Genomic DNA, 14,093 nt, shown 5'->3' on the forward strand with positions numbered 1-14,093 from the left:
TTCGGTCTCTACTCTGATTGGTCAATAATCGTACTGTATACTCACGAGGGTTAGTCTTTGTGAGGAGCTGCGCAGATACTCAGATCTACACATCATCTAAATGTTCAATTTAGTCGGATTTAACAGACATCTAGTTGTAATGATTAGCGAATTTGTGCAGTACTTAGTTTGGGTCAACCCTGGTGAGTGAGTGTTTTGACCGACTTCCGGGTGCTCATGTGATTCTTTTTTGCAGGACTGGAGGTATGATAATTTGTTTTACATACATTTTTCGAATAATAGCAGGCTAGCTATCTATATTGGCATTGATGAATTGATTTAATGTAGATTGATTAACATAACAAGCCAAATAGTTACATTTGATAACATGATTAAACAGGGGGCGCATTTCGATGGTTATCATCTCGCACAAAAAATATTATTTGGGCTAGTGACCAAATTTGGGGGGAGGCACATTCCGATGGGCAGCCAGGCATCATCTGATGATGCAAAAGTTCCATTAAACAATGCATACCATCAGAACATGCTTCACTGTTCCATTAAACTATGCCTCTCCATAAAATATTATATTTTCTACTGTAGGCCTTCACAATTATCTTGTGTATTTAGGTGGTGTGGAATGGCAAGTGACACATACCAGATAGTAGTGCAAGGCGAGGCGTCAGAGACCGACTCAGATGATGAGGTATACATCACTTCCCTCTCTCCACATTCAACTGCCGGAGGGCAAAAGGTACCAGGGGAAGCATCTGAGACTGACAGCGAGGGGGAGGTTGAGAAAGTACGGAAATGTGTCATTCCTGCAAGCTCTGAAAACCCACAAATATTACACAAGGACTTAACTCGCCTGCTTGTGATCAGAGATAACCCTGACATTCAGTCCGTGGTAGAGGAGTTGGTTGTGTCTAGGCCTGAACACAGTGGGCTCTACTACAACACTTTACTTCAGCAGAAATTACAGGAGAGCAATGCACGTCTGTGCACGGATGTGTCCCAGACCATCAAACAGGTGTATGGTAATGCCACAAAGGAGATCCGCATGGCCACGACCCACCTGAACAGCTCCCAGAACGGCATCATCAACGCCTCCCACAGCATCCGACTCATTCTGGAGGACCTCAAGTCCGTCTCAGAGAAAATGGACATTATCACCAGCTGTTATCTGCTCCCCGATATTACCATCCCCTCCTCTCRKYCTACCCCTATTCTCGGACAGTGATGTTCCTCATTCATTGTTTCATATGTATTATGTAGGCTAAACAATGGGGTATCGTTATTTGTAAAAGGCACTTGCATTAGGTGAATAAATGTTGCATGCTATTAAACTATTACTGCTCCAAGGATGCTTATTGCTCTCGAACATACGTTAAATTATTTAGCTCTTCACAACCACATGAGATGTCTTGTCAATCACTGTCTTTTCCACTGCACCAACCTTGTGTAGGCCTAGTGCACAGCCCACTCTTGTGGTGTCAGCAAGGCACTGCAAGGGATGCGACCGCTGTGGTCATTTTTGCGTAGGCCTAGAGTTGAAGAAACAGAATCCCCATTTACTAACTAAATAATGACAACATTGAATTCTAGGTTGTTATCATTGTGCGTTGCTGTATTCACATGTCAGTCATTGAACTGCAATAGGCCTCTACTTTAGAGAACATTTTAAGGAACAGTTTAAAACAATTTAAGATACAGTGTAATTGTAACGGATGTGAAATGGCTAGCTAGTTAGCGGGTACGCGCTACTAGCATTTCAATCAGTTACGTCACTTGCTCTGAGACTTAAGTAGGGTTGCCCCTTGCTCTGCAAGGGCCGTGGCCTTTGTGGAGCGATGGGTAACGATGCTTCGTGGGCGACCGTTGTTGATGTGTGCAGAGGGTCCCTGGTTCGCGCCCGTGTCGGGGCGAGGGGACGGTTTAAAGTTATACTGTTACATTGATGCTGTTGACCCGGATCACTGGTTGCTGCGGAAAAGGAGGAGGTTGAAAGGGGGGTGAGTGTAACGGATGTGAAATGGCTAGCTAGTTAGCGGGTACGCGCTACTAGCATTTCAATCAGTTACGTCACTTGCTCTGAGACTTAAGTAGGGTTGCCCCTTGCTCTGCAAGGGCCGCGGCTTTTGTGGAGCGATGGGTAACGACGCTGCGTGGGCGTCAGTTGTCGATGTGTGCAGAGGGTCCCTGGTTCGCGCCCGTGTCGGGGCGAGGGGACGGTTTAAAGTTATACTGTTACATAATCCTTCCAAAGATATAAAAAGTGTTACAAAATTGAATAATTTTTTTATCCAATGGGATTCCGGAGGGTTTGATTAGCCATTATTTTTGCAGTCACTGACATGTCGGGTGAGACTGAGCATTTGGCATGGCACCCAGGAAGTGCGAACTGAAATTGATCCATTCTCCCAAGGTCATCTGAAGGGCATGTCTGATCTCACTAGGGCTGGGCGGTATACCGTATTTTACTATATACCGGTTTGGGTTTTTACTTTACCTTCTATAACGGTATTTTAATGTTTGGTTTGTTAAATGTGATACGCCGTGTGTAACGCCCATTTTTATAGTTTACTCCGCTACTTGAGTCATCCCTCCACTCTCTCTCTTTCCATGCCGCTTTCCACACAGACCTAGTTCCACCCCCTGTCACTCAAGGAGCTCATTTGTTGTTGCTTGACCACGAGACACTTTCGCTCAGTCTGCATGGTCAATGCAGCACATGCAACAATGTTGATGACAATGATGTTGTTTCCACTTTGATCTTAATAAAATCCACATGCGTTCTATAATTACAATATTAGTTTGTGTTTCTTACATCTGAAAACAGCTAGTTAGTATTTTCTTAGCAAGTTAAGCTAAATCGTGTTTGCCACTAATGCTAATCGCTAGTTAGCTGGGTAGTCTGAGCAAACGTAGCTAGCTAGATCTCACTGCTGCTCCAATAAACTAGAGATGCTCCATTGAGTTGACTCCCTGTCAGCAGCTGTTGGTATTTCATTGGCCGGTTCAACTTTTCCATCTAGAGAACAATGATGTGACACGGTGATATATACACTCACTGGCCAGTTTATTAGGTACACCCATCTAGTACCGGGTCGGACCCCACTTTGCCTCAAGAAAAGACAGAAGTTTTCGGGGAATGGAAACGTTGCTTAGTTGGTATCAAGGGACCAAATGTGTGCCATAAAAACATTTCCCACACCATTACACCACCGCCACCAGCCTGTAGCGTTGACACTTGGCAGGATGGGGTCATGGACTCATGCTGCTGATGCCAAATCCTGACTGCCATCAGCATGACGCAACAGGAACTGGGATTTGTTGGTCCAGGCTGTTTTTCCACTCCTCAATTGTCCAGTGTTGGTGATGGCGTCCTCACTGGAGATACTTCTTGTTTTTAGCTGATAGGAGTTTGAAACCGGTGTGGTTATCTGCTGCAATAGCCCCTCCGTGACAAGGAATGGCGAGTTGTGCGTTCCGAGATTTCGTTCTGCACACCACTGTTATACTTCGCCGTTATTTGTGTGCCCACCTGTTAGCTTGCACGATTCTTGCCATTCTCCTTCGACCTCTCTCTTCAACGAGCTGTTTCGCCCACAGGACTGCCACAATTTTTGTTTGTCGCACCATTATCGGTAAACCCTAGACATTGTTGTGCGTAAAAAGCCCAGTAGGGCGTCCGTTTCTGAGATACTGGGTCCGGTGCGCTTGGCATCGACGATCATTCCACGCTTAAAGTTGCTTAGGCCTTTCTAACAGTATCTGAATGCCTCGATACCTGTCAGCCTGCTTTATATAGCAAGCCACGGCCACATGACTCACTGTCTGTAGGGACGATGTACCTAATAAACTGGCAGGTGAGTGTATTTTGAATGGTGCCATTGGACATGGTTGGTCGTCATTCTAATGGGCACCGGGGGTTAATGGAAAAGGTTATGGCGTGTGGGAAGTTACACCATTTGTGATTTCTCGCAAGGGACTGTACCGTTTGCAGTCTGCTGCTATGAACACCACGCTTGTGAGCTGAGCGCTATTAGCACACATCGCTCCTGAAACAGAATGTTTTCAAGGTCACTGACTTGCCATTTTTGCATGTTAACAAGTACACAATAGCAGCAGACTGAGGGAAACTGTCAAACAATTATTTTACGGGTGCATTGGGTTCTGTTGTGACTCATTAGTCTGATTCAAAATTCATTTTATACACTGATGGACTTAGCTAAATGAGTTATATAAATACCATAATAATGATCTATGCATGACACTGTATACTGACCTCCATGATATACTAGCCTATATCATAAAATAATTCTAACAGCACAAAGATTCTTATTTTTAACGTACCTCTTTGCAGATGTCCTCTGTGCTCATACTGATTACTGTTCCAATCCGCAGATGGCTTTGACTTGGCCCTGTCTCTCAGGCTGGCTCCTGCTCTAACCCAAGCCAGTTTTACTTTAATGGATTGGTCCAGGTTGACTGTACACAGTCTGAACTGATCAACACTGGAAGTCTACCTTAAGGAACCTTTCAGTCTCCAGATGATCTCTGAGCATGTGGGGCTCCAGACTGGTCTCACTGAACACCTCCCATAAGGTCTTGACCTGGATGATATCACCATCAGCGTCATCAGTGTCACCCCTCTGCTGGTGGTCCTCTGAGCATTGCAGGATCCAGCTCAGGCAGCAGGGCCAAAGGTTGGCCATCTCCACCCAGGCAGCAAGGTCTTTAGCTTTGGAGAGGCCCATGTAATTCATTGCACCCATGACGATGACTGTCACCCCTACAGTGTTTATTATCCTTCTCATATGCACATGGTTTGCCATAAGATAAACACGAAGAGGGTTGCATTTGGTATACATGGCGTGTAATGCCTCAATTGTTAGCACCTTGACTTTCTTGGCCCAGATCTCCCAACGGACGCCTTTTTCTAATGTCTCTGTCTCGCTTTGACCCTTTCCAATGAACGGCACAAGATTGTCATCAAGCCTGCCTTTTTCAAATGCAGAGAACTTCCCAGCTCTGTGTTTTCCTCTCTTAATAACTTTCCACCTGTCAGACTCTAGATGGCTGTCAGTGAAGGTTTTAAAGCTCTGCATTTGGAGTCAGGGGACATCTCAGGCACTGAGAAAGGCAGGGTGACCATCCTGTTTAGAAAGTCGTATGCGGCCTCTCGAGTGGCACAGCGTTCTAAGGCACTGCATCTCAGTACTACAGACCCGGGTTCGAACCCAGGCTGTGTCACAAAGCCCCACCGGCCATGACTGGGAGTCCCATAGGGTGACGCACAATTGGCCCAGCGTCGTCCGGATTAGCGGAGGGTTTGGCCGGTGGGGCTTTACTTGGCTCATCGCGCTCTAGCGACTCCTTGTGGTGGGCTGGGCGCCTGCAGGCTGACTTTGGTCGTCAGTTGAACAGTGTTTCCTCCGACACATCGATGCAGCTGGCTTCTGGGTTAAGCGGGCAGGTGTTAAGGAGTGCGGTTTGGCGGGTCATGTTTTGGAGGATGCATGACTCGACCTTCGCCTCTTCCGAGCCCGTTGGGTAGTTGCAGCGATGAGACAAGATTGTAATTGAAATTAGGAGAAAAAGGGAGTAAAATACAAAAACATTTTATAATAACTGTACCGACTGGATGTCAGCCCACCACCAGTCTGGGGTCCACAGCTAGGATGGACACAAATGGGACATTTTCCCCTGTCAGCAGAACGTTCGTAGCCTCCAGGGTGCGGATCACCCTGTCTGGGCCGCAGCGGTCCAGGTGGGTGATCTCCAGCACCACACGGATCCTCCTCCCCTCGAACACCTCCATGAAGTGGATGAAGTCCACCATAACACCCACCTCCTCCCTCACCTTGTTCATGAAGCCCATCTGGTCGCTGACGGCCGAGCTGTTCATCTGGTGCTGGATACTCCTGCCCATGGTGTAGCAGGTGCTTGGATGTCCGCCGAATAGTCCCCAGGGCGAAGACTGCGGGAGGCCCCCAGTGTTGCTATGGCCATCGATTCCAGCATCATTGAAATTCTCCAATGCAAAACAATACAGTGGCAAGGACTACAACCCAGACGGGGAGGCAGAGCAGCTTTATGGCTTTCCAATTGACCTTATCACCTTCACTCGTGCCWTTCTTRGGGTAAGGATGRTMMGTGGCTCTATAGAGGCCCAGGGGAAGTTTCCCAAAGTCCTCCTGGATGGCCTTAAAGAGGCAGATCACCAACCCAGCCCAGAGTTTATCACCGCCTGCAAAAGCCAGGCCCTAAACCGCACGAAAATCCACCTCACCCTCCCTCCACACGGGACGGAATAAGATGATGGAGAGGAGGGCCAAGTAGCTAATCCACGCTGGAGGAGGGCGCTTCAACTTGTGCTTCTGTTCTCTGCCTCTGTGTTCATGTAAACTGTGAATGTAGAAAGAGTAACATAATTAGATTGTCAGAACAAAACACAAAAAAATAAGGTCACGTGAAGTCAACCTAAGTGTTGAAACTTACTCTTGCTCTTCTTCAGTAGAGTTTCAGTGCGGCTGGGGCACTGGGAGAACAGACCTACAGTGGCCGGAGGTGCCACCTTGATATGTGCTCTGGACAGGCCATATGCATAGACATCATCCAACAAGATAACCTTTTTGTTTAACCAGTGTAGAGGTAGAGATGGCAATCCAATAAAAGCGGATATTATCTGTGTCACTGAACCCGTCAGATACATGTACTAACTTTCCACTTAGCTTCTCCGTCCATTTGTCTATCGTTCCAATACTTTCTGTCCATACCGAGGGAATAAAACAGGTTATAACATTCATACGGTATAAAAAGGAACAGTTTCGATTTGCGATCACAGCAACCGATTTAAACTCCAATTACCAGTAAGTAAGGATTAGTTGTTATTCTACAATGTCAATAAAATGCTGGCAGAATTTATTTTCGCCAAGAATTTAGTCAATTCAATCAAATCTATTATAGATGCTTATGTATCGATGTTGCGTGAAAGATGTTTCAAATCAAATCAAATTTATTTTTCAAATCAAATGTATTTATATAGCCCTTCTTACATCAGCGGATATATCAAAGTGCTGTACAGAAACCCAGCCTAAAACCCCAAACAGCAAGCAATGCAGGTGTAGAAGCACGGTGGCTAGGAAAAACTCCCTAGAAAGGCCACAACCTAGGAAGAAACCTAGAGAGGAACCAGGCTATGAGGGGTGGCCAGTCCTCTTCTGGCTGTGCCGGGTGGAGATTATAACAATTCATGGCCATCATTAGTTATTCAACGATAATGTGTAAGGGCTAAAATGCAGCACTTTCCGACACTGGCCAAAGTCATACAGAGTAAATTACCAAAATATAATGAGCGTAATTAACATAATCATAAACATTAAGACAGCTTTTCAATAAAGGTTTTATGTTGTACTGCAGTTCAATGAAGGGTAAGCCCAAAGTTATATTCAATCATGTCAGGGAGCTGCAGAACTTGGCTGCTCTGTAAATTGTGACCTGGTTGTATCGATAACTTAGAGCGTGTGTTTGCACAACAGTAATTGCCTCAAATATGTGTTGACGGTTCACCATCGATTTCAGCTACCAGTTCTATCATGACAGATTTCTACTGCGATGAAAATGAACACACAACCTCGCACACAAATTGACCTGCTTGTTCTTTTTTCTTTAGAGACATGAACAAAACTACAAATGAAGTATCAATATTTGGTTAATGAATAACACCAGACAGCCCTTTCCAATGACTTTTCTTTGGAGTGCAACCTATCGGCTAGTTTTAACAAAACATTGCCTCCGTATCTAATTATTAACATTGGATTAGACATTTCCCCTCAAAAGAAAGTAAAACTCAGTCTTACCGTGTCTGTGTGGGTCTCACCACATTGAAGTCAACATACAGACGGGCCCTCTGTAGAAACCAATAACACGAGTGTTGTTCACCCTACCTCAACGTATATTCCTGACACATTATCAGATCATATGTGAATGAAAGTCAGAATTGTGTGGAATTTTCCAGATGACTTTGAGTCTAGAGTCCTACTACATACCAAATGGCCATGGCCCAGAAAGCAATATTTGCTGTGTTTAATTCTAACAATGGAAATTCTAACATGTGTGAGTTTATAATAGATAAATGAATGACTCCATCCCCATTCATTAATATTCACAACATTAACCATACATCTATATGATTCTTGGCCTTGGGACATGGGACAGGAGTGCTTCGCGAACGCTTGATTTTCGACTGGTCTTTGCTCTGCTCTCTCTGACTCTCATGTCCTTCCTTATTATATCCACCCGGGTCTGTAGTACTGAGCTTCAAATAGCTTTGACATTTGCACTGTCCTTGTCAACCATGTATGGAAATGTTGTGATTGATAGCTCTGCCAGAGACCAATTGTCACGCTCGGCCCACGGGGGTTCCCTCTTGGTCTAATGGACGTTGGCTTCCCGAGTGAGAGTTCACCCGTACCAATCCCACTTATTACAGAAAATATGATCTCCTTCTGTGTGTTTTCCCAATGACAGCAAGAACACAATCCATGTAGCCCAATCCACTCGTAACTCCATCATGATACAGAATTCAGTATGTCTGTCGTCTGTAGACCKCTATGGGGGCCCACTGGACACTGTGAGTCAAATATTGAATGTGCAGTGTGATACATTCCACGTGAGGAGAGACACACATAGGTCTGTATGTCCTATGTACTGTARACTCAGTGGCCAGTTTATTAGTTACACCACCCCATTCACGAAAATGGTTAGCTCCTACAGACAGTGAGTCATGTMGTCATGGCTTGCTATATAAAGCAGGTGGACGGGCATCGAGGCATTCAGTGACAGTTTGATTGAACGTTAGAATGGGCAAAACGAGTGACCRAAGCGACTTTGAGCATGGAATGATCGTCGGTGCCAGGCACTGGATCCAGTCTCTCGGAAATAGTGGGCCTCCTGGGCTATTCATGCCTGACCGCGTCAAGGGTTTACCGAGAATGGTGCGACAAACAAAAAACATCCAGTCAGCGGCAGACCTGTGGGGGCGAAAATAGCTTGTTGACGAGAGCTCGAACGAGAATGGCAAGAGTCGTGCAAGCTAACAGGCGYGCCACAAACAGGAATCCTGGTTTCTGTTGTGTCATGCTGATGGCAGAGTCAGGATTTGGCGTAAGCAGCATGAGTCCATGGCCCACTCCTGCCTGGTACCGACGGTACAGGTTGCTGGCGGAATGTTTTCCTGGCACATGTTAGGTCCCTTGATACCAATTGAGCTATGTTTCCATGCCCCAACGAAATCGGGCTGTTCTTGAGGCAAAGAGGGGTACGACCTTGTACTGGATGGGTATACCTAATAAACTGGTCACTGAGTGTATATTTACCATACACACATACATATGCTCACACTTATCATGCATTGTATAAAACGTTATCTAAAACTTTAACATATGACAGTAGGCATAGTTAATTTATGCAGCATGCCACTGCCTGTGACAAATTTGATAAAGTGGTTTCTGGTGACGTCTGTGAGATTAAAAACTTGACATCGCTCCTTGAGCTGCCCAATTTAATTGCCCACCTCCGCATGCACTTGTTCACATGTCGTGTCATGTCTTCAGTAATTTTGATAATTAACAGAAAATCTATGACAATCTATTGTGACTTTGGTCATTTATACTTGAATACCTTTCAGAACATGTATTCATATATGTAGTATTAATGTTGTGTGTCTGTGTCCATATTGTCCACGAGTTCCTAGTAGGTAGTTTCTAGTTACCTCTGCAACTCGTCCAACTATTTACTTTTTTCACAAGTGCAACCAGTTTGATGCCAAAACATTGACATATTGACAAATACATATTGACATCAGTAGAATAAGTGTATATATATATATATATATATATAGAGAGAGAGAGAATTTTTCATACTGAAACCCTCATATTAAACACCAATGGTATTCACTAGGTTGATGGTTTATATTTAGGATAATTTTTGTCATTCTATTTTATGTACATCATCTTATTTCATTATTTAATATATTTGACATATAAGGCCAGTTTGAGGGCACTGTGATAATCTGAAGTACCTAAAAGTGCCACTAGATGTAGTTTGATAGATTACATAAAATCCTTGAAAGATACCAAAATTCTGGAAGTTCTGGTAAACTTCTAAAGTAAACCAGTAAAATACACTCCCTTGGCAACCCTGGTTCCCAACCTCCGCCTGCAAACGCTGCCTTCATCGCTGGTAAATTAATTCAGCTGGGAAACTAATTTAAATTCCATTACTGGCACTTTGCAGGGCAAAGAAAAGTGCATGGGAATCAGATAGGAGGATTGCTAATGAGCAGTGTGGCCCCTAGCACAATTCCTCCGAGATATGCCGTCTCACCAATGCCATCACACTGGTAAATAGATTTTAAAAAACAATGAATGAGAAAATAAATATGCAAAGAAAATGAATGAGGTTTTTAATGCATGATATATATAAATTCATCCATCTTTAAAGATGTGTTAGTGGCTCTTTGACTTCTTGCCATGTTTAGCATTTTTATTTATTTATTTTGTGCATTATGAATTCCATTGCAAACAAGTCACCCATAGCTTACAGTAGGTGGATATTTTTCCACATACCAACCAGATCTCAGACCCAATGTGATTCAGCAAATGGTTATGGAGTTGTGTATTGTGACAATGTTAATACTGTTTATAATGTGTGATTCTACATCTGCACTGGTCTATATAAACTTCAAGTGAAAATGTCTCTGGGGGACCATTGAAGCAACAAATACATTTATTCTAGCATATATTTGCCAATAGATTTACTTGCTCCAAATGCCCACACTGTTTTCTCCAAATATTTGGAAGAAAGTATTTTCATGGATTATAAATGGAGTATACATGTTATTACTTATATCACCTCCGAAACAGTACAGGCTCTCCTCAGGGATGTGTTTTGTCCCCACTTCTGTACATCTTGTACACTAATAGTTGTACTAGTTCCCATACTGACAGACACCTCGTTAAGTTCGCTGATGACACTGCCTTGATCAGCCTGTTGCATGATGACGAGGAACATCATGGCCCGGTCCTAGATGACTTTGTAGAGTGGTGTGAGGAATCACACTTGGTCCTCAATACTAACAAGAACAAAGAGATGTGCATAGACTTCAGGAAGCGTACAACACCTACCTCTGCAACATCTATCAGAGGTCAGAATATAGAGATTGTAGAGGAATATAAATATCTGGGTGTCTTTTTGGACAGTAAGCTTCAGTGGAGTAAATGTACAGACCAGATCTACAAAAAGAGCCAACAGAGACTGTACTTTCTAAAAAAGTTGGGTTCTTTTAATATAGACTGTACTATATTGACTCTGTTTTACAAATCCTTTATTGAGAGTATTTTAACTTTTTGTATTGTTTGTTGGTTTGGCAATGCCACTGTCAGTCAGAGAAACATGCTGAGAAGGATTATTACCACAGCGAGCAAGGTACTTGGAGTCAAACAGACAGGCCTGGATGAGATTTTTAAGGTCAGGGCCCTCCGTAAGGCTCACAAAATCATTTTAGACCCAAGTCACCCCCTGTACCTGGACTTTGAATTACTCCCCTCTGGGCGCAGGTATAGGGCACCCCTCAGCAGGAAAAATAGAACGAGACAATCATTTGTGCCAGGTGTGATATCCCTCTTAAATAGCTCGGGCAAATGTTCCCATTGACCCCGTAAGGCCAGCAGGCTAGTCTTTTCTTCTTTTTTAAATTTAAAATTTAAAATTTTATTTTATTTATTGGTGCGTGACTGTTATTGAAAGTTGTATTGTCAATCCTYTTTTGTATTTAACGCCACTTTAAATGTGTACATGACACTGCAACAAAATTTCCCCATGGGGACAATAAAGTAAGTAAGTAAGTAAGAAAACACACTTTTTGTTCATTTGAATTAAATATACATATTCTACATCTAATGAAGAGACAATCTCTATAATGTCCAAATAGCTCAATTAACTTATGTACAATCATATGATCAAATACATGCCTAGCCTCTCATAAGCAAAAGGTATGGCTTTACCATATCAGTTTGACAATGCATATCTCTACAGTATTAGCATATCTCTACAGTATTAGCATATCTCTACAGTATTAGCCTATCAGGAGTTAAGATTCCGGGTATGTTCTTAAAGGCTGGAGCTCTTTCAGATTCTGATTTTACTCAGAAACGTGTGCTTATTCTCCCTTTTGCCTGTAGAGGGCTCTCTTGACCTGTCACTGCCCTCTCTGGACTGTTGCTATGGGTGCCCACATTGTAGAGGGGAGGGAACCATGACTAGGTGAAATGGTGCATTTTGTAACCCTCTCAACATGACAATTAGCATGCAGGAACCCCTGGGAAGCTACAAACACAATCAATCCAAATGCGGAGGTTACGTAAACAGGCACTACTTTTAAATAGGAAAAGCATGGTGATAGCTCCACTGCTTTCACTTAGCCTTTGTGTAAGTGCATTAAAACAGTATTTTTGAGCTGCTATTTTACAGTCTATTTTAACAGGATAAAATGGCAAACACAAATACAAGTGGGTAATTTAGGACAAAGATATGGTGAAATAAGTCATGATTACAGCAAGCAATCAATTTTTGAAAATATAGTCATTCCCCTTATCCACTGTATATAATTTTCACCGGCACATAACACGTTATGCAGCAAAATGGTTAGCTCAAGGGTGGTATAGATTAAGATCGATTTTGAGATTAAAAGGCCCGCATTTCAAACAATAACCAAGCTGCCACTGCTACTTGTTTTGGTAAACAGATGAGGGACGGGGCTTGAGAAAAATACGGACTGAACATCCATGAGATCAAAATGATGGCCTTAACCATTTTTCAAAGATATACAGTGTTTGCATACATTTACTTTACATTGACCATGTTTAAGAAACATCGGAGTATTCTGATGGGGTATTCTTCAAGAATCAACAGCCATAAATTATTACTTTTAACAGTCCAAAAATGCATGTAGCAACTCCAGATTGGGCCTTTAGGTGCGCTGTTGGAGAAAGTCATCATATGATGCATATCTCCCATGGAAGTCATTGTTATGTAATGCATTATCCAGAGAGACAACCACAGCCAGCACCGTCGGTGTCTTGGTTGGCCATTTCAACGGTGTGTTTGGTGAGGCATGATCTACAATGAAGTAGTGATGTAAAAAGTGTATGATGCAATGCTTTGAAACAGAGTCCTGACCACATGCATAGAGTCATCCAGCATACCCATCTGCTTGCTGCAGTGGAGAACATCTAACAAGACGACAATGTGCAGTATGTGGCATTGGTCTACAAATCAAAATGTCTGCTTTTGAAATTCATCATGTTGTAAGAGCGTTATTATGTAATAGCGCATGACTAGGGTTGCAATTTGCAAAGGGAGGGCATATTACTGGAAACATTCAAAGATTACCAGTAAACTACCAGAATTTTGGTATCTTTCAAGTATTTTATGTAATCCATCACAAGACATCTACTGGCCCTTTTGGGTACTTCAGATTATCACAGGTGTCTTATCTCGCCTTCTCTTTGGCCTTATCACATGTAAAATACACTGAACAAAAATATAAGTGCAACATGCAACAATTTCAAAGATTTGAGTGATTTACAGACATTTACATTACATTACATTTAAGTCATTTAGCAGACGCTCTTATCCAGAGCGACTTACAAATTGGTGCATTCACCTTATGATATCCAGTGGAACAACCACTTTACAATAGTGCATCTAACTCTTTTAAGGGGGGGGGGTTGGAAGGATTCTTTATCCTATCCTAGGTATTCCTTAAAGAGGTGGGGTTTCAGGTGTCTCCGGAAGGTGGTGATTGACTCCGCTGACCTGGCGTCGTGAGGGAGTTTGTTCCACCATTGGGTGCAAGAGCAGCGAACAGTTTTGACTGGGCTGAGCGGGAACTGTACTTCCTCGAGGTAGGGAGGCGGCAGGCCAGAAGTGGATGAACGCAGTGCCCTTGTTTGGGTGTAGGGCCTGATCAGAGCCTGAAGGTACGGAGGTGCCGTTCCCTCACAGCTCCGTAGGCAAGCACCATGGTCTTGTAGCGGATGCGAGCT

General features: G+C 43.4%; 1 protein-coding gene and 1 pseudogene across 1 annotated transcript; one reads left to right on the forward strand and one right to left on the reverse strand.

Annotated features, from left to right (window-relative positions):
• The first annotated feature begins 137 nt into the window (after window positions 1-137).
• LOC111949479 (biogenesis of lysosome-related organelles complex 1 subunit 3) lies at window positions 138-1,328 on the forward strand. The gene is made up of 2 exons (XM_023966700.2): window positions 138-243; window positions 610-1,328. The coding sequence occupies exon 2, from the start codon at window positions 620-622 to the stop codon at window positions 1,217-1,219; it is 600 nt and encodes a 199-aa protein (XP_023822468.1). The 5' UTR covers window positions 138-243; window positions 610-619; the 3' UTR covers window positions 1,220-1,328.
• A 2,596-nt stretch (window positions 1,329-3,924) lies between these two features.
• LOC139022774 (NTPase KAP family P-loop domain-containing protein 1-like) overlaps window positions 3,925-14,093 on the reverse strand; it is a 31,337-nt pseudogene continuing 21,168 nt past the window's right edge.

Source organism: Salvelinus sp. IW2-2015, linkage group LG22 (assembly GCF_002910315.2).
Source record: "Salvelinus sp. IW2-2015 linkage group LG22, ASM291031v2, whole genome shotgun sequence".
In the NCBI taxonomy this organism is placed as follows: Eukaryota; Metazoa; Chordata; class Actinopteri; order Salmoniformes; family Salmonidae; genus Salvelinus; species Salvelinus sp. IW2-2015.